The sequence below is a fragment of the Triturus cristatus genome, chromosome 5_1 (assembly GCF_964204655.1).
Source record: "Triturus cristatus chromosome 5_1, aTriCri1.1, whole genome shotgun sequence".
NCBI lineage: Eukaryota > Metazoa > Chordata > Amphibia > Caudata > Salamandridae > Triturus > Triturus cristatus.
In genome coordinates, this window is record NC_140587.1 from 658,167,342 (window position 1) to 658,191,179 (window position 23,838).

At 50.2% G+C, this 23,838-nt stretch overlaps 1 protein-coding gene across 1 annotated transcript in view; it reads right to left on the reverse strand.

The window, feature by feature from the left end:
• Nucleotides 1–7,965: 7,965 nt before the first annotated feature.
• LYPLA1 (lysophospholipase 1) overlaps nucleotides 7,966–23,838 on the reverse strand; it is a 305,618-nt gene continuing 289,745 nt past the window's right edge. The window contains exon 9 of the mRNA XM_085605626.1: nucleotides 7,966–8,335. Coding sequence (XP_085461752.1) covers nucleotides 8,282–8,335 — 54 coding nt within the window. The 3' untranslated portion in view covers nucleotides 7,966–8,281. The remainder of the gene's footprint in view (nucleotides 8,336–23,838) is intronic.

Here is a 23,838-nt window from a genome sequence, read left to right on the forward strand (position 1 = left end):
TCCACTGTTTCAGGCAGCATGCTATAGTAAGGGCATACAGAACAATAATTATCTTTATGATTAACTTACAGTAAAAGTCCCTATGGCTTTGAGTGAGGTAGTATTCTTGCAGTGATACAAAATATTTCCTTTCCAGATATGTACCTCCTTGTGGCATCCCTTAACTCATGTTGGATGTACTTCTGCACCCAATGTCACTATTTTGCTTCACCTGGATTTGATCTTTCTGGACAGGATGTTGGATTTCCATTAATCCTTTCTGTTGGCAGAGGTAGCATTATTTTGTTTAACTCACCTCATTGAGCTACATCTCCAGCTTTGTAGAAGGATTATATAAAGACCGAAGCAATAACATTTAAGATTAACCTTCAAAACCTCAGGGGGGTGTGGCTTGCTGAGCAGCGAAATGGCCGCTCTGTGAGTGAGCTCCGCTGGCCGGAACGTAATCCTATCACTATCCTACACACCGGGGTGAGCATGTGCTGCCCAAACCACCTGGAACCGTGCAGGTGGCGACGGAGCATCGGCGGTGGCAGGCTGTGCCCGCCATCGATTGCCCTGGAGACGATCGGGACCCGCATGACCAGTGGGCGGCCCTGGAGGAGGTGCATCCTGGAGCTCATTCGGGAGTGAGCCTTAACTCGAGCCCGAGGCGGACGCGGCCGAATAGGCCGGAGCTGGTGTGGTGAAGGGCTGCGGTGGAGTCCCTGCCCGACCGGCGCCGACGACTGGACACTGCGGGTGCTGCGGAGGGGAGGCGGACCCCGAGCTGGTGCCGCGAGGAGCTGAGGTGAGCCAAGGGGATGAGAGGCGGATCGGAGATCGACGCGCTGCTCACCGTAATGGGCGGAGACAGCCTAGTTGATGATCCTGGCAGACGCGACCTGAGCTGTATGAATACGGCGCCCCAGTGAGCTCGGGGGATTGTGAGTTGTTGATCTGGCCCCGTTGCTAAGTGGCAGTTGGTCCCTTTCGGTGGTGGCGGCCGCCATCTTGAGGACGGTGCCCGGAGCCTGAGGGACGTGGAGTGCTGACCGGTGGGCTGCGAGGAGCTGCGGCGAGGCCCCGCGGCAGTCGGGGGGAGCCTGGTTGGCACCTGCTGAAACTCTGTGGATGGTGGTGAGTGCCCGACCTGCCTGAGCGCCACGAGTGATACACGCCGAGGGGCTGGTGGCGAAGAGACTGCGAGCCCGAGAGACGACATCGTGGTGCGGGGGGAGGAATGTGGACCCCATGAAGGCAGGAGGCGAGTACAGAAGCGGGTGCTGCCGCGAGCTGGCCAGGTGGTAGGTGGCCATTGGGGGCGACTAGGGGGCTGCCCAGCGCTTTAGGAGAGTGTGGAGGACGTCTGCCTGTGTCTGGGCTGTGGACTGGTCTGCCCTGTGCTGCTGCCCCGGGGTGACCTGGAGGAGGGGCTGGCGACGGTCGCAGGGGCCTAAAACCGTGGACTTGTGGTCGGGAGTACTACGAAACGGTTGCTGCCTGGCCCCCCGGCTTTCATAGCGGTGGTCATCTGGCGAGAGGGTCTAAGCCGGTGTGGGGGTGACCCGGGTCGGAGAGGAGGCTGGCGATTCGCGGCGCGGGCCGGTTGCGCTTTCTCCGCCATGGGTAAACACGATTCTAAGCAGCCGAAGCTGAACTTCGACCACAAGCGTTCTGCGCGGCATGTCGAGTCGGAGCAGGGCCCCCCGGCGGCGGAGAGGCACGACCTGCCCTCTGAAGATCAGGGCGAAGATTTACGTACATTAATGCTTGAGATGCGCTCTAGTCTCCGTAATATTGACACTAAGCTAGACAACCTAACCAGTCAGTTGGACTCAGTGAAAACGCAGGTGGCGTCGCATGAGACACGGTTGGACACGCTTGAGACTCGTCAATCGAAGTTTCATGAGTTCCAAGTGGAGACGATGGACCAGCTCCTGCATATGGATAAACTGTTGGGCATAATTCGCGCCAAGAACGAGGATTTAGAGGCGCGATCCCGGCGCAATAATCTGCGCGTCACTGGTGTCCCAGAGACCACTGCCATATCAAAAATGGAAACGTATGTTACTGATCTCCTCCACGAATTGTTTGACCCTAGCCTTTCAGCGGTGTTTGCGGTCGAGAGGGCACATAGGTCGCTGGGTCAGAAACCCCTGTTGGAGCACCGCCCCGGCCCATAATTGCCAGACTCTTGAATTATCAAGATCGGGACTTGATCCTTAAATTGGCTAGGGAAAGAGGGACCATCACGCAAAAGGGCGATACCATTTCCTTCTACCCTGACTTCACCCCGGCTGTCCAGGCTGCCCGCCGGGAATTTCTACCGGCCAAACGGCTCCTTCTGCAAGCGCAGGTTCCCTATTCGCTCCTCTATCCAGCTAAACTAAAGGTGTCCTTTGAGGGGTCTGCCCACATATTCACTGACGCCAAGGAAGCGATGAAGTTCGCCAAACACGTGGGTCGTAAATCCGCACAGCGACCCAAGGGTGTTGGGGAGGCGGTGACTGGCGGATTCAGTGACATTGAGAAACTGCGGGTCCCCATTCTGGTATCTTGGAGGGAATGGCTCAAGTTTGTCTGGGGTCTCCTATCCGCCTTAATGGGTTGTGCACTAGGGAGGCCCAGTACTCTGGTGCTGCCAAATGCCAACATAGGTAGACTTCCTTTATTAGGGTTTGGGCGGCTTGCATCCCCTGCAGATCTTCCGGCCACCCTGTTCTACACAGAGGAGTAGCCGGCACAGCCACACCCCATTGGGAATGTTCCCGTGTCTATTTAAGGTTTATGTGGGGGCAGTATGGGGAGGGCTATTCTACGACCCGGTTGGGGGGTTGGAGTGGGTGGGGGGAGGATGGTTGGGGTCTTTGTTCTGTTGTTCACTGCCAGATTTGATTTTATGCTCTATGTGTGGTGTCAGGAGCGTGCAGGTCGGTTCTCGTCAACATGTCCTCTTGCAATCTACTTAATGTGGGTGGGGAATGCCCAGAACTGAAAAAACGTTGAACTGTATTACCTGGAATGTTCAGGGGCTCAATGATCACAGGAAGGCTAGGTTGGTGCATGCATATCTGGTACGGCACTGTGTGGATGTCTGCCTTCTGCAGGAAACCCATTTGAATACCGACCCTGCCCCAAGGCTGCGACACACCAGATGGGGACACGTCTATTCTGCTATTTACTCCAACTATGCCCGCGGGGTGGCAATACTGATCCGTCGCGGGTTGGACTGGCGGGAGGGCTCCGTTCAATGTGACCCAGAGGGAAGATATGTTCTGGTTCATGGTATTGTGTGCGGCGTTTCGGTGGTATTTGTGGCTGTGTATGGGCCTAATGTTGACTCCCCTGGGTTCTTCCACAAGATTTGGGGGCAGGTGAAGACCACTGGCTGCGATACAATTATATGGGGAGGGGATTTTAATGCCGTGCTTGATGACAGAGCAGATAGGAAGGGGGTGGCTCGCACACTGAATCCGCTGGCGAGCTCCGCGCTACGTGAAATTATGCTGGATGGCGCGCTGGTGGATGTGTGGCGGGGTCGACATGGGGATCTGAGGGAGGGCACCTGTATATCGGCTCATGGCGGCGCGTGGTCCCGCTTGGACTTTTGGCTGGTGTCGCGGGACGTCGCAGGTAGAGCACATGCCCCGCTCGTTGTCCGACCATGCGCCATGCATGCTAAAGTTGCTGATCCCTGGTGATCCTTTCCCGGCGTTCTCGTGGCGGCTCCCGCCTCACGCATTACTCGATGATGCCTTCAAAGAGGAGATACGAACGGATATTACTGACTATTTCGAGCGAAATGTGGGATCGGTGACCGCTGAGGCGACTCTATGGGAGGCCTTCAAGGTCGTCATTAGAGGCCAGTGTATAGCCCGACAGGCAGGTGTGCTGAAGGCGATACGGGGCACCCTAGCTACGCTGGAAGCCGATATAAAACAGCTCGAACGCACTCTCTTTGAGGGTGGGGAATCGGAGGTGGCGGGGCTGCTGAAAACTAAATTATTGGCATACGACGAGGAGGCGATGCGGGAGGTTAAATTTCTAGGGAAATATGCGGAGGCACGGCGATACGGCGAGGGTGGGAGGCCGGGGAAGGTATTGGCAAATATGACCAGGCCGCCGCCTCCCCTCGACATATATTCATGAACTGCGCACGACGACTGGCGAACTGCTTCATACTAAGGGGGAGATTGTAGATGCGTTCTCCGAGTTTTATTCCAGATTATATACTAACACCCAGGATGAGTGTCCGGAGGGGCTTACGTCCTTCCTGGATTCCATCGCGTTGGCGTGGTTCAATAATAACCACAGAGAATATATGGACCTCCCGATAGACGCTGGAGATGTGGCGCAGGTCATCCGGAGCTTGCCGCCTGATAAGGCGCCGGGACCTGATGGCCTGACGACGGCCTTCTATAAGGCGTATGTGGATGAACTGTTGCCCAGGCTGCTGGCTGTGTACGAGGAGGCCTTAGAAAAAGAGGTTTTGCCTGCTACCATGCGTGAAGCGCTGATCATCACATTGGTGAAGCCGGATAAACCCGCTGATGACCTCAACTCATATCGGCCCCTATCTCTGATTAATGTGGATGTGAAGATCCTTGCTAAGCTGCTCACGAACCGGGTGCAGCCAATGCTGCCGCTAATTGCACTTCCAGACCAATCAGGATTTATACCGGGGACAGCGACCTCCCACAATTTGCGCACGATATTTGCCGCACTGCATTATCTACACCATGAGGTCAGGGCTGCGGTGGTGTTCTTGGACGCCACTAAGGCCTTTGACACTCTTGAATGGCCCTATTTATTCCGAATATTGGAAAGGATGGGGTTCAGCGCGCTGCTGCTTAAGAAAATTCGATTGCTCTACACTCTGCCCACTGCCAGAGTGCGGGTGAATGGCCTGGTGTCTGACCCGTTCACTATTTTGCGAGGGACTAGGCAGGGTTGCCCTCTCTCCCCGCTGCTGTTTGCCATAGCTATGGAGCCGCTGGCAGCCAGGATCCGACAACATCAGACGGCAAGAGGTATAGGTTTCAGCTCTAGAAGCCTTCTAATATAGCTATATGCGGACGATGTGACCCTTTATCTTACCAATCCCGCAGACAACCTTGATCCCATCTTGCGGGAATTTGTCCGCTTTGAGGGCCTCGTGGGCATCTCCATAAATTGGTCAAAGTCGGTAATCTTTCCCCTCACGGACAGCACCACGGAGGTGTCCTCCGAATACCCCCTGCGTTGGGAAGCAGAGGATGTCAAATATTTGGGGATTTGGATTAGCCGTAACACTCAGGAGATCTGGAATCTCAACTTTGGTAGGGCGATGATGTGGCTAAGCGAAAAGGTGAAACTATGGGCTTCCCTGCCCCTGTCTGGGCGAATTGCGTTAACAAAAATGATAGTGCTGCCCAAATTCCTTTATTTATTTGCCAATATACCTGTGCCGCTTACGTCACACTTCTTTGCCACTTTGCGATCCTGCCTGGTGGGGCTGGTATGGGCAGGCGGGCAGGCCAGGGTGGCGTGGGACACGCTGACGCTGCCCTTGCGGCAGGGAGGTTTGGGTGCCCCGGATATGAAGCTGTATGCCCTCTGTGCTCAGGCACAGTTCCTGCATTTCTGGGCCCACCCTACTCCCTTTCAGCCCCACGTGGCGGTGGAGCGAGATGTGGTGGCGCCCCTTCCACTGGGTGTGGCAATCTGTGCCAGGGCACGGCGCCCCGGGGCGGACGTAGATACAGCTGGGTTGTTGCAATGGGTGTGGGAGGAACTGCGTAGGAGGGCGAAGGTTCCGTTGTTATATGCCCCATCGCTCCCTCTGTTGCATAACCCGATGCTGCCCTGTGTGGCGGATGGGGTAGCTGGACACCTTGTTGAGAAGCTGCGTCTTCGTACGCTGGCGGACCTCTTCCCCAACGGCAAGTTCATGCCTCCCCCAACGCCGGGGGAGGGGGGTACGGTGCCATTTTCCGAATTATTTTTGTACCATCAACTATGCGCGGCATGCCGGGCACTATCGAGGGAGTTCCCTGTCGAGCCGCCAGTCTTTCCAGCTTTAGAGGCGGTGGTGGGCTCCCCATCTCCCCATAAATTGGTCACTCGTATCTATCGCCATATGCAAGACGTGGCTCCGGTGGAGGCGCCTAAAGCTCTGCTGCATTGGAACGGGGAGCTCCAACCTGAGATATCGGAGGAACAGTGGGACTTCTGCTGCGGGCAGCTTACCGAGCTCTCGCCGAACTATAAGTTGCGTTGAATACATTTTAAATATCTGCATAGATTTTACAGAACCCCCATCAGCCTGAAAATGATGGGACTTAGAGAGACGGATGAATGTTGGCGTTGCGGGTCTGCCGCAGCTTCATTCCTACATATAGCGTGGTCCTGCCCGAAACTAGACAGCTATTGGCCTCAGGTTTTTGCCCACAGTGAAGGGTTGGCTGGCGGATGTAACGTATGGTTGCACGCAGCTCGCCACGTTCTGGGAGTTGATGCCGGCTGCATCCAGGCCCAGGGACATCTGGGATCCGTTTGTGTGTTGGGCTCGAGAACATCAGCACAGGGAGTCAGAGGCTGGTGGCTTGAGTGAATGATACTAACGGGGGGGCGGAGGTGGGAGGGCGTGGCATTCCTCTCTTATCCAGACGCGGAGGCGACACCTGTAACACTTGCATGGCCTTGTTTGCTGTCAGTGTCTCCTTCCACGGTTGCTCTATCTAGGTGCCGTAGCTGAGAGTGGTGGTCTTCTGAGTTCCTGGATTGTGTCTAATGGTATGTGGTCCCTATCACGATATTGACAAGATGACGATTGCAATGTATCCTCTTTTGTATGACACCTACTAGCATGCTGTATGTTCCACGCTAATGATGCTAACTGGCAAGGTTGTTGTTTGTATTTTTTCTGTATTGTAAAATGCTCAATAAAAAAAAAAAAAACCTTCAAAACCTCAAAATAAATATCTAGGTTTAATTACATTTAACGGCATTAACAATTTTCCATACGAGTGTCTCTACTCTCCATAGGAGAACATCTAGGAAGCTCACCTCGTTCCATAAGGACCGCTACCAATGCAAATACATAAAGGGAACATTATTTGCAAACTAAAATGTTAAGCTTTCATTTATATATTATAAAGTAGAAGTGTGCAGAAGTCAGTCACTCTACTTGAAGATCTGAGTAAGGCCCACACTCTGATTGGAAAATGAGAAACACCCATAAACTCAGTGTGCGTTTCACATTCCTGTATAGTTTAGTGTCAATGTTTGCTCTTTGGATGCAGTAACTATTTAATGCTCAATATGCCAATTCCCGAACTATAAAAATAAAAATCAAGCTAAATTGACTATCTTGGGAGGCTGACATCCTACCACATTACCCTTTGAAGAAACTTAAAACGAAAGCAGCATTGATGTGGTCCGTGTATCTTATATAGAAATAGAGTTGCAATGCAAGCAAGAGGTCAGCTTTGTATTACGGTCTGTACATGTTTAATCAGGGAACTGAACTCATGACTTCTGCCACTGCTGTTGCTGATCTACCTGCCTCTATCACAATCCTTTAATACTGGTCACAAAGCATTATAAAAATGTTGCTTAAACTTATGTTAAGTGCACTGCTTCTTACGAATGTGATCCCCAATATATAACAAAAGGCCCTCCCTTGCTGGCCAAACTTCCTAGCTGGATTCATTCACCCTTGGGATGGATGGATATAACAAACCAGGGTATAAGTGCATAACGTATAAAAGACTATTACTGAAATAGTTGTTTTTACCTGTGACCAAAGACACCTCTAAAGGAATCTTCACAAACAACATCATGCATTTTAAAGCAGACATTAAAAATTGATTGATCCACCTATTTTCCAGATTTGACCAAGAAATAAGGATGATGACTGCAGTTCAAAACTTAAAAATGGAGAAAGCATTATATTAATAAATACCAGTGTAGAACTTTAAAAAAAACACGTGTCAACCTCTATTCAGTCTAAGGATAAATTTAATTAACTATATTCACATATAAAATACTATAAAAAATCAAAATTCCTGTTTTCACTGAAGGTATGCATCATTGAATGCAAATCAGCGGTCAATATTCGAACATTATTTGATTAAAAACTTGAAAAGATCACTTCCTTCAAGAGTGCAAAATTGAGTCCTTTTTTTACTGATATTCATCAGTGACACAGATGTAACAAAAGTTCGAAAAGAATGTTTCAGCAGTAGAAATTGGAAAAGATCTGTCAACTCCAGTCGTCAATGCTGGTGTACTTGTACCGAAGGGTTTCTGAGTGATCTCAACTGATAGGAGGTAGTAGTTTGTCAACAAACTGCTTGATGTCTGCCATTTCCTATTAAGTAAGAAAAATGTTTTTATTAGAAAACAAGTCATAACTGTAGTATTTATCCATTCAATTGAATTCTGGGTCAATGTTTTGAAAGAAGCAATGTGGTAATATCTATCAGTAACAAAGACAGTAGCACTCACCACACAAACATTCTTTTGATTCAATGAGGATTATGATCTTAAAGGTAATGTTTTTTTAGTCAATAGGATTTTTTATTTTTTTAAACACGTTTCTAGAACACAACACGTGGTTCTATATACTCTTCCGACTGTGAAGAGTTCACTATTTAGCTAAAACAAGGAGCAGTAATTGTAGAAAAAAAATCTATTACAGAAACACAAATTTGTTTTTTCCGTTTTGTAAAGCTCGACTGGAAAAGAAGTGCCACATGCTAGTTTGCTGGTTTAGGCAAATGAGCGCTGGCTTACACTACATTTTCCTAAAGATGTAATGGAGCACTATGGACATGGGTCTATGACAGTCCCCACCTCCCTCCCCACTCAACTCTTTTACTGAAATTAGCCGCGCTACCCACTTCGTGACTCCAATAGCTTTGGAGGAGGAGGAGGATATGGAAGGGCAACCTCGACAGCCTGTGACTACATTTGTAACCTTCAATCAATGAGGAAACAGGTTACAAAAGCAGAGGTACCAAATACTGCTCTCAGCTCAATCAGTGAGGAACATGCTTTCAGTACAACAGTGTTATAGATAGACAAGCTTGCCCAGGAAGAAGAAGATGCATTATTACTCCCGAAGTAAGATCCTCACTATGGGACAATTACAAGAGATTTTCAGGAATAAATCACAAGCTTTGTCACTCGCAGCAGAGCAAGGTCTTGTAAACGTTAATAGTGAAGACAAGTTCTTCGAGAGACACGTTTAAGCTTCACGCAGTCCTGTGTTACAATGAATCAATGGCTGACAGACTAAATGTTTGCTATGCAATGATACTTATAAAGGAAGAAAAGCACTGGAAAAGAGGACTGTGTGCTATTCCAGGCACGCGCGCGCACACACACACAGTTGTAACTGCTCTCTTCAAGTCGGGATCACAGTCCAGACACGTCTATGGGGTTATCCAGCAGGCATGGGCGTAATTCACAGAGTTTCGCTATGCGGAACTCCCCGAAGTGACAAAAAACTTTGCAGAGTTAAGCAAGTGGCGGAGTGCAGTGCGAACTGCTGTTCGCGATGATCTTTCTGCCGTGTGAGTAGAAATTCTACCCGAGCGGCAGCTCGCAATCATCAACTTACCGTTGGCAATTGCGAGCAGAGAAAAAAACTCTGATGCACTCCACGGAGCGGTGTTTTCTGCAATCTGCAAGCTCTGCAGAGTGCAAAAAACTCCTCAAACTCCGTGAACGAAGCAGAGTTCACCGCCCATGCCTAGAATCCGGCCATGCCAGAAGGCTGGTCTGAGTGTGTGTTTACGGGCCTGTTTTATAGTCTAGTGGGTCGGAGTTTACAGTTCATTTCCTTGATGTTATCACAAAGAATGTCTGCAGCAAGCAGGGGCGTAGCTTGGTCAGTAAGATTGGGAGGGGGAATCTTCAAATTTACCAACAATCACGCAGGCATATCTTGTTGACAGGGAGCACTTTTGCCACCAGTATAGCTGGTCTTATGTACACCACCTTGAAACACAAAATCCTACATACTAGTAACCCTTTCCTGACACACATCAAAAAATGGAAACGGTACATGGATAACGTGCTGGTCATATGGGAAGGTGAAGAAGCAAATGCCAATAGATTTATGACCTGGCTAAATTGCCAAAATTCACCAGCACCATCTCCAAGAGGGAGCTGGTCTTTTTAGACTTGAATATCTACCCAGAAGATGGCACACTAAAAACAACAACACACTTTAAAGCAACTTCCAAAAATTGCGTCCTACTCTTTGACAGCTTTCATCCACGTCACCTGCGCGATAACCTCCCATATGGACAATTTCTCCGCCTGAGGAGGAATTGCACGGAGATTAGTGATATCAAAACACAAGCGGCGGACTTACAAAAGAAGTTGGAGACACAGAAGTATCCACCAAAGATAGTAGCGAAAGCCTTCAAGTGGGCAAGAAACAATAATAGGGATGCACTGCTGGAACCGACAGCACAGAAACAAGAGGAAAGACCTATATGCGTTACCACCTTCAACACGGGCTCCAACCGAGTCATGAAGATTGTAAATAAACACTGGCGATTACTGAACTGCGGTCATCTGGACCTACCAAAACCAATGTTTTCCCACAAGAGAGGCAAGAGTGTACGTGACATGGTTGTCCATACGAGACCATGCAATACTTCACGAACTGAGGTAACTAACACCATGTTACCACCCGTCAAGAGTCATTACCCTTGCGGCAACTGCAGCATATGTCATTTAACTAAGAAAAGTAAAAACATCAAATTTAGTCATGGTACAGGGTGTAAACAACGCCGCTTTACTAATTGCAACAGCAAGAATGTTGTATACATGATAACTTGCCCTTGTGCAATGGAGTACATTGGGATGACAACACACCAAGTCAAAACACACATAGTTGAACACAAGAGTAACGTGAGATGCAAAAAAGCAACCACGACAATGGCCTCCCACTATCTTGAGTTCAATTATACCATAAAGGACAAACTGGACAGTCATCGAACAAGTGAACAATGAGGAAATCCTTTTTGGAAAAAAAAACAATGCCGGGTGTTCCATCTGGGAACACACACCGCAGGTTTAAATGATGAGATACCCTGGGGACAACTTAAATGAGATCCTATCATCCCAGTATATAACTGAAATAACCCTAATAAGTCCTGGTCAGAGAGGTATAAGTGCACCCACGATGAGCACACACGGGCCACGTTAGACACACCCAAGGCCACTTGCCACCTGATTGGTTTTAGAATAATCTAGCACAGTGGGCTTTGGTGCGTGACCACCGCAATCTATATGAAGAACTCTAAAAACAACTCTATAATAACTATATCAGGGCGTAGCAAGGTGTGAAATGTTGGCTTTAGCTCTGCAACCCCTTCTCTGGTGAATTCCTTGTGGTATTTTCAGTTATGTTGTATAAAAGACAAATGGGCTGAGTTAGGACAGAAGTGGTTCCAATTAACTCTATGGCTATTATAACTACAGCAGGGTAATGAATGATGGCCTTAACCCTTGTGCGCTCGTTAGTCAGACTCAACTGAGTGGACCGTGATCGCTGAGAGAGCAGCATAACAGTGTAAACAAGAGGGTATGCAGTTCCTAAAATTAACGCAGTGTGTGTTAGAATCACTCCAGGTCCCAGGGTGATGTTGTGAAAACAATAAGATGAATAGGAGTAAAAATTACTCCTTCTGGAAAAGAAGACCCTCACACACCCAACAAGCGGGTGTCTTGCTTCATCACCGGGTCTTTGCTCCTTATCGGGCCGGCGGTGCAATGCCCGATCAGGCACCCAATGGGGCCTTCCTGTCGGAGATCTTTATTTCCAAACGCCGGTGAGTGAGGTGTGTGGGGGGAAAAGGTTAGTTATGATAAATGGTGTAGGTGCAAGTGAAGTGAAAGGTAAGTGTACTAAAACAGGGATAGGTGATCCACTTCAAACAATTTTAATAAAGTATGGTCACCACCCTGATTAAAATCAAATAATCCGAGGAGGAGCCTAGCGCGCAACCAAGATGGCCGCGTAGGTGCGAGGCTCCCGAGGACCTCTGCAACCTCCTACGTTTATCCTGTCTTCATCCTGCATCGGTTGAGGGGACTGTGTCGGTGAGCCTGAGCCGAGGTGGTACCCGTTTCCCGTTTTCGAATCGGACCTCGGGTGCCGGAGTGAGCACCGATTGAAGTTTGCGGCCTACTTCTCTCCTGACCCCGGATTCGCGTTTGGGGGCGACCCAGTGGCAAAGTGAACAACAACGGCGGGCTGGGCCTGGCGAGTCGCGTACCCCACACTTTCACTTTCGCGCCCCCTTGCCGTTTTCGCAAGTGGGATCACGGCGCTCTTTGTGTTGGGGTGGCCTCGCTGGGAGACCCTGCCTGCCTGCCTGCCTGCTGTGGCCCGTTCTGCCGTCCTGGGGTGGCCCCCCGGAGCTCGTGGCCTTGATTGCTTGCTCTTCACTGCGTGACTGGTGCGGGTGTGAGACCCGCGACGATGGCCACGAAGCAGGATGGGGATCGGCTGAAGGCCAAGTCAACCCGGCGTGGCGCCGCACATCAGGCCAACATCATGGACCGCTACACCCTCCAGAAGGGGTCTCCCGGCGGATCGCACAAGTCCTCCGAGTGCCCCCCGGACTTGCCCACGGATCTGTCTTTGCAAGACGTCATGAGCGCCATTGCTGAGATGAAGGCCACGGTGGGCCAGCAGTTCGACACTTTAGCGCACAAAATCGACGCGGTCCTCATTGATGTCAACCTTGTGAGAGCTGATCTCTCTAAGACTAACGACCGGGTCGACTCTTTGGCCCACACCGCGTCGGGCCTCACGACTGAGGTGGCGGCCCTTCAAACGGAGGTGCACCGGCTCCGTCGGGCGAGTGCGCTCATGGATCGCCGCCTGGAGGACTCCAAGAGCCGGGCCCGGAGGAATAATATCCGCATCATCGGAGTGCCCGAGGGACGGGAGGAGTCGGCGGCAGATCTTTTCGTGGAGGACCTGATCACTACCCATCTCCAGCCTCGAGGGCTGAGTAAATTCTTTGCCGTGGAGAGGGCCCATAGAGTTCCCGGGGGCAGACCGAAGGTTGGAGCCCCTCCGCGGCCTCTTATTGCCCGTATCTTTAACTTTCGGGACAGGGATGCGATTTTGCAAGCTTCCAGACTGCAAGGGCCGATTAAGCTGGAGAACATGGAGGTGAACTTTTATCCTGACTTCACCCAAGCGGTCCAGAAGCAGAGACTGAGTTTCCTGGGCGTCAAGCGGCGGCTTCGAGGCATGAACTTAAAATACGCTATGCTCTTCCCGGCCAGGCTGCGGGTGGAGGTGGATGGTCGCACTCACTTTTTTGACCGTCCTGCAATGGCCGGGGACTGGCTGGACACTTTGTCTGGGGGTCATGATCGGGATGGCGGGGGGGGGGGGCTGCGGGAGGAGATTGCCCACCGGACCGGGTCTGAGGTACTGATGCCGGGGCTCACTCCGGATGACGCGGCCACTTTCGGCCAAGTTTAGGGTCTTTTGTTTGTTGTATTTGTCTCCCCTCATTTGGAGGCTGTGCGGGGTCTTGAGGGGGTACTCTTTCCTCCTCTAGGGGGTCTAGCTAGTTCCACTTATATAGGGGCGACAGGCACACTGCAAGTTGGGGGGGCTGTCTGGGCTCATGCAGGGGTGCAGGGAGGGGGGAGTTTTGTTGGGGCGGTTGGGTTGGGGTGGGGTATTGTTCATTTGTACCACAAGGCAAAAGTATTGTTGTGCTATTCCTAAAGTGCTCTCGGGGGGACGATTGATCGCTTTCGGCTATGATGGGGGGTAGGGGACTGAGTCTTTTGTCCTGGAATGTTAATGGACTGGGGGACAGGATAAAACGGGGTGTGGTCCTGCAGTTTCTGAAACTAATTTCACCCGATATAGTTTTTCTACAGGAGACGCACCTCATTGGCAACTCCTTTCGTGCTATGAATCGACGGGGCTACCGCCTTCTGGCCCATTCGGGCTTCACGTCTGGTTCCAGGGGTGTGGGCATCATGGCTAAAACCTCGCTCCCATTGGAAGTTGATGAGGTGCTCCATGATGACAGGGGACGTTATACGGTTCTGGTGGGTAGAATGGAGGGCAGAGTGATTGTTTTTGTTTCTGTCTATGTCCCGCCAGGGTTGCAAACGACTACTTTTGCGGATCTGGGGCGCCTCCTCCTTGGCCTTCCGGAGGGGATTCTAGTGGTTGGGGGGGATTTCAACGCGGTGGTTTCTGGAACTGAGGACCGTCACCCCCCTAGGGATCTCCCCCGTGCCCAAGCGTGGTTATCTGGCCTCTTGGATACTTTGGGGTTGGTGGATTGTTGGCGTTTGAAACACCCTACGCAGAAACAGTATTCCTTTCATTCCGGGGCCCATGGCAGTCTCTCAAGGCTAGATTATGTCCTGGTGCCGGCGGCGCATGCGGGGAGGATTGGGGAGGTGCGCCATTTGGCGCGAGGTATTTCAGACCACTCCCCGCTCCTGTCGCACTTCGACATTCTCCCGAGGGGGGAGGGTAGGGTGGTCCCGATTAATCCCTGGTACCTGCGTGACCCCACCATTCGCGCAGAGTTGGTTAAATCCCTTAAGCGATATTTTGACGATAATGTGGGGTCAGTGTCATCGGCGGTCTCCCTGTGGGAGGCTTTCAAGACGGTACTCCGGGGGGAGGCCCTGTCCCTTATTTCCCATTCCCGGAAGCGCGAGCGGGAGGAGGTGACCCGTGTTGAAACTGAGATAACCGAGTTGGAGGGTGACCTGGAATGTGGGGTGACGGATGACAAACTACATGTTCTCCGACTCAAGCAGGCGGCCTATAAGGCCCTCGTCACGGAGGCGGCCAGGGGCCTCAGTAGAGAGCAGCAGGGGGGACTGATTGCGTGGCTGGATAAAAAGGAGAGAGCGAGTCGAGTTGTCCCGTCGATTGAGAGACTGGATGGTGTGTGTGTCACTGAACCGGAAGAAATTGTTGAAATTGTTGATTGCTTTGCAGAATATTTCCGTGGGGTGTATTCACCAGTGTCCTCCCGATCGGAAGATGATTCCCATGCCCTGCTCAGGGATATCGCGCTGCCTTCCCTTTTGGAGGAGGACAGGGTGTCGTTGGACGCCGCCCCAAAATCTGAGGAAATTGCCCTCGCCATACGTTCGGTCGCTTCCGGCAAGGCCATGGGTCCTAATGGTCTTCCTATCGAATTGTACAAGCTGCGACCGGATACGCTAGCGCCGCATCTCCGTGCTATGTTCCTCGCGGCCCGTTCGGCGGGTTCCCTCCCGCTAGACCAGCGTCTGGCTACTATCGTGGTTATTCACAAGGAGGGGAGGCCGCGGGACCGGGTCACGTCCTACAGGCCCATTTCGCTGCTGAATGCGGAACCCAAAATTCTCGCCAAGGTGTTGGCCAATCGGCTGGTTGGCGTGGTGTGCGATCTGATTCACCAGGATCAGTCCGGTTTTATCCCTCATCGCAACACTGCGCTCAACCTGCGGCGCTTGCATGGGGTGCTCGAGCGTGTCCCGTTCATACGGGAGCCGGCCATTTTGGCGTCCCTGGACGCCACTATGGCGTTTGACACACTTGAGTGGCCATATATTTGGGCGACGCTGGCGAAGTTTCGGTTGGGTGAAATTGTTGTATTCCGGACCGCTGGCGCAGGTGGCTGTAAACGGTAGAGTGTCGGCTCCGTTTGAGCTGGGCAGGGGCACGCGGCAGGGCTGCCCGTTATCGCCGCTCCTCTTCGCGCTTGCCTTGGAGCCCCTGGCGGAGTGGCTGCGGTGGCATCCTTCTATCCGTGGTCTCCGATGGACCCCCGAGTATGAGGACCGCGTATCTCTTTACGCTGATGATATTTTTTTGTACCTGGCTTCCCCGCGTAAATCGCTGATAGTGCTGGTTGATGTATTGCACTCATTTGGCCTCAACTCCGGCCTAGTCATCAATTGGGCAAAATCTTGTGTGTATGTCCTCTCTGGGGAGGCTCCTATCCTTCCGCGGGGTTGTCCTATCCAGATTGCCCCGCGGGGATTTAGGTACCTGGGTATCTTCATTACCCTGGACGCGGAGGCCCGGTATAAACAGAACTTGCTTCCCCCCCTCCAGCGCCTGAAGGACGATGTCGCGCGTTGGAGGCGCTTGCCGCTCTCGCCGCTTGGCCGGGCGGCATTGTTTAAGATGATGTCGCTGCCACGTTTCCTGTACGCCTTACAGAACACAATGTACGTTGTCCCGGCGCGCTACTTTCGCGAGGTGGAGAGTTTGCAGCGCCGCCTGTTCTGGGAGGGTAGACCGCGTATCGCCCTGGCGAAGCTGACGCTCCCGTGGTACGACGGGGGGGTTGCCCTCCCAGACATCAAGCGATATTACTGGGCCTCCCAGCTGGCTGCGATAAATCACGGCCTTTATGGGCCCGCTCTAAACCCGGCCTTTGAGATGGATAAAATGTTACTGCCGGGCGGCGACTATAATCGGGCGCTTTATTCTAGCTCGCTCGACGCACGTCTGACGGGCCCCACGCGGGTCATGGTGCGAGTGTGGCACGCGGCTAACTTGGCTATGGGGTGGAAGGATCGGTTGACCCGGGCGACGCCACTGTATGCATCTGAGCGACTGGGCTGCTTGTGGACCTCGAAAGGCTTTGAGAAGTGGGACATGATAGGCATCAGCAGGGTGAGCGATCTCTGGACGAGGGGGGGATTCAAAACGTTCGATGTGCTGCAGACGGAATTCCAGTTGCAGGACAGGGAGTACTTTCGATATATGCAGATCCGTCATGCGTTGTGCTCCGTATTCCCGGACGTTGCCTCCATCCCGGAGTACTCCCCTCTGGAGGATAGAGTGCTAGATGGGCATGTACCGGACGCCACGATTTCATTAATTTACAAAAAACTCATCAATGATCGCTCGGGACTGATGACTGGCCTTCGTGAGGCGTGGGGGGCTGATGGATTGGAGCTGGATGACGAGGACTGGGTGTCTGCGGTGGCCTCCCCGAAAGAGGTGGCCATACCGGCTCGCCTTCGCTTCGTCCAGCTCAAGATACTCCATAGGGTCTATGTTACGGGACCGAGTCTGATGCGTATGGGCTATGCTGTGGACGGGTTGTGTAAGCGTGGGTGTGGTTCTTTGGGGACCTTTCTCCATATATTGTGGGAATGCCCGGAGGTGGCGCGATTCTGGCGTGGTGTGCACGAGGTCTTGCAGGCAGTTACGCATGTGCCGCTGCCGCCCGAGGCGAGGAGATGTCTCCTGAATGTGTGGGAGCCAACCGACTACTCAGTGCCGCAGACGTGGTGGGTGACTCTGGGATATATAGTGGCCAAGCGTGATATTGCGCAATTGTGGGGTTCCCAGAGGTCACCGACTGTCTCGGCGTGGAAGGACAACATGGATTGGTGTATGTTTCGGGAAAAGGTGGTGTATGTTGCGAGAGGTAAGCCTGGGAAATGGGTGAAAGTGTGGGGCCCCTGGAACGCCTACCGTGGGGGAATCTGTACCCCGCCGCTGATGCCTGATCCGTCACCGGCCCCGTCTCCTTAGCCTGCTTGTCTTCCTGGTTCTGGGCTTGAGTTCACTTTGTCTCCGTCCCGACCTATCCCCCCCCTTGATATTCCTGTGGACCGGTAGGGTCCCCCCCAGGGGAGCACATGCTATTGTTTCCGATTGTGGGTTGCCTTGTGGACTTGTTTTCTTCGTTATTTATATAAAAATGAAACCGTTGTGTGGGGTCCGGATGGTGTGGCTGCCAACGCTTCTTTCAACTCCTGTGATCTCTTTTCTGCCGCAGCGTGTGTTCTACTGTTTCTATTATATGCTTTTCTGTCTGCTAGCGGCCGGCCTGAAGGTTGTAGGCCCATCTTTGTATATCTTTTGGATTCTGTAATAAACGGTTTCAAAAAAAAAAAAAAAAAAAAAAAACAAATAATCCGCACATCTCTCACCATTAGGTATGTGAGTAAAATGTGCTAAAGGGATAAAAAGGTCGACATGTTTCTTGCCTTGTATTATATTAAATGGCAATTCTTCAGGACCAATAAACAAGCATATACGGCTACCTGCACCTTTTTGGTGGTGGCCACAACCTCTAGGAGGTATCAGTGGTGGACACACGTACAGCACCCTAAAAACGTGTGGTACCGTGAATGACAAGAACACACAACCTGTGGAAGAAACAAAAAGTTAAAACCATTGTCATAATAAACAATCCGAGGCATCAGGTTCACTTGAGACAATAGGTGTTGTCAGACATAAAACCGTGGCATGCGTCGATTGTGAGCAAATATTTGTAGGACTTTATCAAGGCTGTCAGCATTTAATTAATTATATGCCACCTCAAAGACCAACCCCAGCGAGGTTGCATCGATTTATCGAGAGCAGTATTGCATAAACTCACCCTCTTAGGCTGTGGAGAATATGAGGCCAGGGTAGGAAGGCACTAAATTTTAGTGTCCTAAAGGGAGGAGAGTAGATAAAAAACAAACAACAGATATGTAAGGTAAATATACATCAAGTACACCCAATGTGAGTTGTAGAGACCTGGGTGGCTGGGCGCCTCATGGTATAGTAGGGCATGCAAGAATTCGATCTATAACCCAGTCACACAAGGGCAAAAGTTGGCTTAAATGGTAAAAAAACGCATAATCAAGGAAGTAAGTATGCGTGTATCTGTAATGATATAGTACTAATCAAAAAATGATTGTATAAACCAGTCATCCTGCACGTCAGCGCATGTACATGGCAAGTAAAAATGTATGCGATCTGATCTCAACGTAGGTCAGTGAGGCATTAAAATAACAACCATACCGAGCGCAGTGAACTTGCGTGTCCGACCAGTCTCTCCTGGTCATTACTCTGCCAAAAAAGACTTGGAAATGTGTACTCTAACTCATGAATGGACAAAACAACTAAAAGTACTCACGATTTCGTTGCGGAAAAGTTACCGTGTACCTAAGACCCCGCCAGCCGCTCAAGTCTGGTGATTGTACGCTCGACTCGCTCCAAGTAATGAGAGCGGGTCGGCGTGCAGCGCGAGTGCGTGTAGGGCGGTCGCATCCGGTAGAGGCGTGGCCACGTCTCAACCACTAGGCCGCTAACCATGGAGTGTGTCAGGCGGAAGGGGATGCATCGAGGTTGCTATGGGAACTCGTGCGCGAAGGGGAGATCCCTGTCGCTCGAGTGCGTGCGAAGCGGTCGCAACCATTGGAGGCGTGGTCACGTGTCACCCACTAGGTCGCTCCCCTCAGTGTGTGTCAATCAAAAGGGAATGCAAAGTGGTTGCTATAGAAACTCGTATACGAAGGGAACTATCGCACGAGTAAGGATCGATTACCGGAAAAACAATCCATTCGCACATGGCTCAATCTAAGGCACCCCTGATTACATAAATAGGTCCACGAAAGCTCTAATGGACTGCAGATCTCGGTTGGTATCAAACAAGAGGTGGTACAAATACAAGCATTAAGGAGGTTCGTACGCAGGGAGGTCAACCCTGTTGCTCACGTAAAGCTAGAGAACCAGCAGTATGGTAATCTTAGCGGCAGACGGCTCAATGGGGAAATCCCATGGTGCAACAAATGACAACAATATTGCTACCATGAGCCAGCAGTTGTTGAGAGGGGCGCTAAAACAACCTCAACAAGTATGCCTATTAATGAGGGGTTAGGCTCATAGAATATAGAAAGTCAGGGAGATAGTGGCCTAAATCAAGTAAGCATGCTCCACGGAATATCCTCGTTAAGACCAGTTACATCAGCAGCCAATCTTAGGACCCAACGTTGTTCGAGTCTAAAGAGGGCTTTTTTTGACATATGGGGGTGGGATTCTAAAACCACCCATTGAAATGAGGTGGGAGCATGTCGTTCCAAGTTGTAATGAGTCGTCATTTTGGTGTTTGTCTTAGCGCATCTGAAACTACTTTTATGTTCCAGCATGCGAGTCTTAACTGCACGCGTAGTCATGCCTATATACGGTAAGCCACATGGGCAAATCATCATATAAATGCAATTTGTTGAGTTGCAATTGGTATGTCTGTGGATTTTCCAGGTTACGCCATTAGTGAGTGTCAACTCTTTACTAGTGCGTGTCTGTGGACACAGAGCACGACCCGCAGGGGTAATGACCCTTAACTGGAGGTAAATCCCACAGCATTCTTTGAGACCCAAGGGCTGATTTCCTGGGTCTAGTATGTATTAGTAGGTCCTTCAGATTACTAGTGCGCTTGAATGCGAACCTGGGGGTTTCCAAATCTAGATCTCCAGTGTTGAGAATACCCCAGTGTTTTTTGATGATCGCCTTAATCCTATTAGAGTCAGGGGTGAAGGTGGTAACACAGGTTAAGGATTGATCAGGTTCCTTAATGTTGACGTCTAACAGACTCTCTCTATTGTTGTTTCTTGCTCGTTTGCGAGCACGTGACACGACCTGTGTGGGATAGTCTCGCTTGATCAAATCATTCATAAGAGTGGAAGACTCTTTCTGATAGTCTGCCACAGAGCTGCAGTTCCTTCTGATACGCAGAAACTGTCCAAAAGGCAGATTTTCCCTCAACGACTTTGGATGGTAACTGCTGAATAAGAGGAGACTATTCCTATCTGTAGGTTTACGATACAGACTCGTAGAGATCTTGTCTCCTTCAAGTCGGATGAGTAAATCCAAGAAGGGAACTTCTGTGTCAGAAATGGTATGGGTAAATCTCAAATAGGGATTTAATGTATTAATCCAAGTACAGAATTCTGTACATTTCGTGTAATCTCCTTTCCACAGGATCAGGATGTCGTCAATAAACCTTTTCCAGAGCAGTACATTCGCCGAGTAAGGGTTGGTAGGATGATGGATTGTCCTGGTTTCAAAGGCTGAGATGTACATACATGCTAGACTCGGCGCGAATGTACTACCCATGGAAGTACCCTGGGTTTGATGGTACAATTGTGTGTTGTACTCAAAGAAGTTTTGAGTCAAAGCAAGGCTCGCGCATTCCATTATGAATGGTACAGGTGTAGTGGAAATACGCTCACTGCTACTCAGTGCATCCTCGATAACTTGGAGGGTGGCTTGTTGGGGTATATTAGTATATAACGCCTCAACATCCAATGTCAGCAAGAGGTCTATCTCCTGTGGGTATTGAAACCCTTCCAGGAGTCGGAGAATATCAGAGGTATCTTGAATGTACGAGGGAGTGGCTCTGACCAAGGGCTGGATAAAGTGGTCAACAAACTGTGAGAGTGGTTCCAGAATTGACCCTATATCTGATACAATTGGATTAATACATTAAATCCCTATTTGAGATTTACCCATACCATTTCTGACACAGAAGTTCCCTTCTTGGATTTACTCATCCGACTTGAAGGAGACAAGATCTCTACGAGTCTGTATCGTAAACCTACAGATAGGAATAGTCTCCTCTTATTCAGCAGTTACCATCCAAAGTCGTTGAGGGAAAATCTGCCTTTTGGACAGTTTCTGCGTATCAGAAGGAACTTCAGTTCTGTGGCAGACTATCAGAAAGAGTCTTCCACTCTTATGAATGATTTGATCAAGCGAGACTATCCCACACAGGTCGTGTCACGTGCTCGCAAACGAGCAAGAAACAACAATAGAGAGAGTCTGTTAGACGTCAACATTAAGGAACCTGATCAATCCTTAACCTGTGTTACCACCTTCACCCCTGACTCTAATAGGATTAAGGCGATCATCAAAAAACACTGGGGTATTCTCAACACTGGAGATCTAGATTTGGAAACCCCCAGGTTCGCATTCAAGCGCACTAGTAATCTGAAGGACCTACTAATACATACTAGACCCAGGAAATCAGCCCTTGGGTCTCAAAGAATGCTGTGGGATTTACCTCCAGTTAAGGGTCATTACCCCTGCGGGTCGTGCTCTATGTGTCCACAGACACGCACTAGTAAAGAGTTGACACTCACTAATGGCGTAACCTGGAAAATCCACAGACATACCAATTGCAACTCAACAAATTGCATTTATATGATGATTTGCCCATGTGGCTTACCGTATATAGGCATGACTACGCGTGCAGTTAAGACTCGCATGCTGGAACATAAAAGTAGTTTCAGATGCGCTAAGACAAACACCAAAATGACGACTCATTACAACTTGGAACGACATGCTCCCACCTCATTTCAATGGGTGGTTTTAGAATCCCACCCCCATATGTCAAAAAAAGCCCTCTTTAGACTCGAACAACGTTGGGTCCTAAGATTGGCTGCTGATGTAACTGGTCTTAACGAGGCTATTCCGTGGAGCATGCTTACTTGATTTAGGCCACTATCTCCCTGACTTTCTATATTCTATGAGCCTAACCCCTCATTAATAGGCATACTTGTTGAGGTTGTTTTAGCGCCCCTCTCAACAACTGCTGGCTCATGGTAGCAATATTGTTGTCATTTGTTGCACCATGGGATTTCCCCATTGAGCCGTCTGCCGCTAAAATTACCATACTGCTGGTTCTCTAGCTTTACGTGAGCAACAGGGTTGACCTCCCTGCGTACGAACCTCCTTAATGCTTGTATTTGTACCACCTCTTGTTTGATACCAACCGAGATCTGCAGTCCATTAGAGCTTTCGTGGACCTATTTATGTAATCAGGGGTGCCTTAGATTGAGCCATGTGCGAATGGATTGTGTTTTTCCGGTAATCGATCCTTACTCGTGCGATAGTTCCCTTCGTATACGAGTTTCTATAGCAACCACTTTGCATTCCCTTTTGATTGACACACACTGAGGGGAGCGACCTAGTGGGTGACACGTGACCACGCCTCCAATGGTTGCGACCGCTTCACACGCACTCGAGCTACAGGGATCTCCCCTTCACGCACGAGTTCCCATAGCAACCTCGATGCATCCCCTTCCGCCTGACACACTCCATGGTTAGCGGCCTAGTGGTTGAGACGTGGCCACGCCTCTACCGGATGCGACCGCCCTACACGCACTCGCGCTGCACGCCGACCCGCTCTCATTACTTGGAGCGAGTCGAGCGTACAATCACCAGACTTAAGCGGCTGGCGGGGTCTTAGGTACACGGTAACTTTTCCTTAACGAAATCGTGAGTACTTTTAGTTGTTTTGTCCATTCATGAGTTAGAGTACACATTTCCAAGTCTTTTTTGGCAGAGTAATGACCAGGAGAGACTGGTCGGACACGCAAGTTCACTGCGCTAGGTATGGTTGTTATCTTAATGCCTCACTGACCTACGTTGAGATCAGATCGCATACATTTTTACTTGCCATGTACATGCGCTGACGTGCAGGATGACTGGTTTATACAATCATTTTTTGATTAGTACTATATCATTACAGATACACGCATACTTACTTCCTTGATTATGCGGTTTTTTACCATTTAAGCCAACTTTTGCCCTTGTGTGACTGGGTTATAGATCGAATTCTTGCATGCCCTACTATACCATGAGGCGCCCAGCCACACAGGTCTCTACAACTCACATTGGGTGTACTTGATGTATATTTACCTTACGTATCTGTTTGTTTTTTATCTACTCTCCTCCCTTTAGGACACTAAAATTTAGTGCCTTCCTACCCTGGCCTCATATTCTCCACAGCCTAAGAGGGTGAGTTTATGCAATACTGCTCTCGATAAATCGATGCAACCTCGCTGGGGTTGGTCTTTGAGGTGGCATATAATTAATTAAATGCTGACAGCCTTGATAAAGTCCTACAAATATTTGCTCACAATCGACGCATGCCACGGTTTTATGTCTGACATCACCTATTGTCTCAAGTGAACCTGATGCCTCGGATTGTTTATTATGACAATGGTTTTAACTTTTTGTTTCTTCCACAGGTTGTGTGTTCTTGTCATTCACGGTACCACACG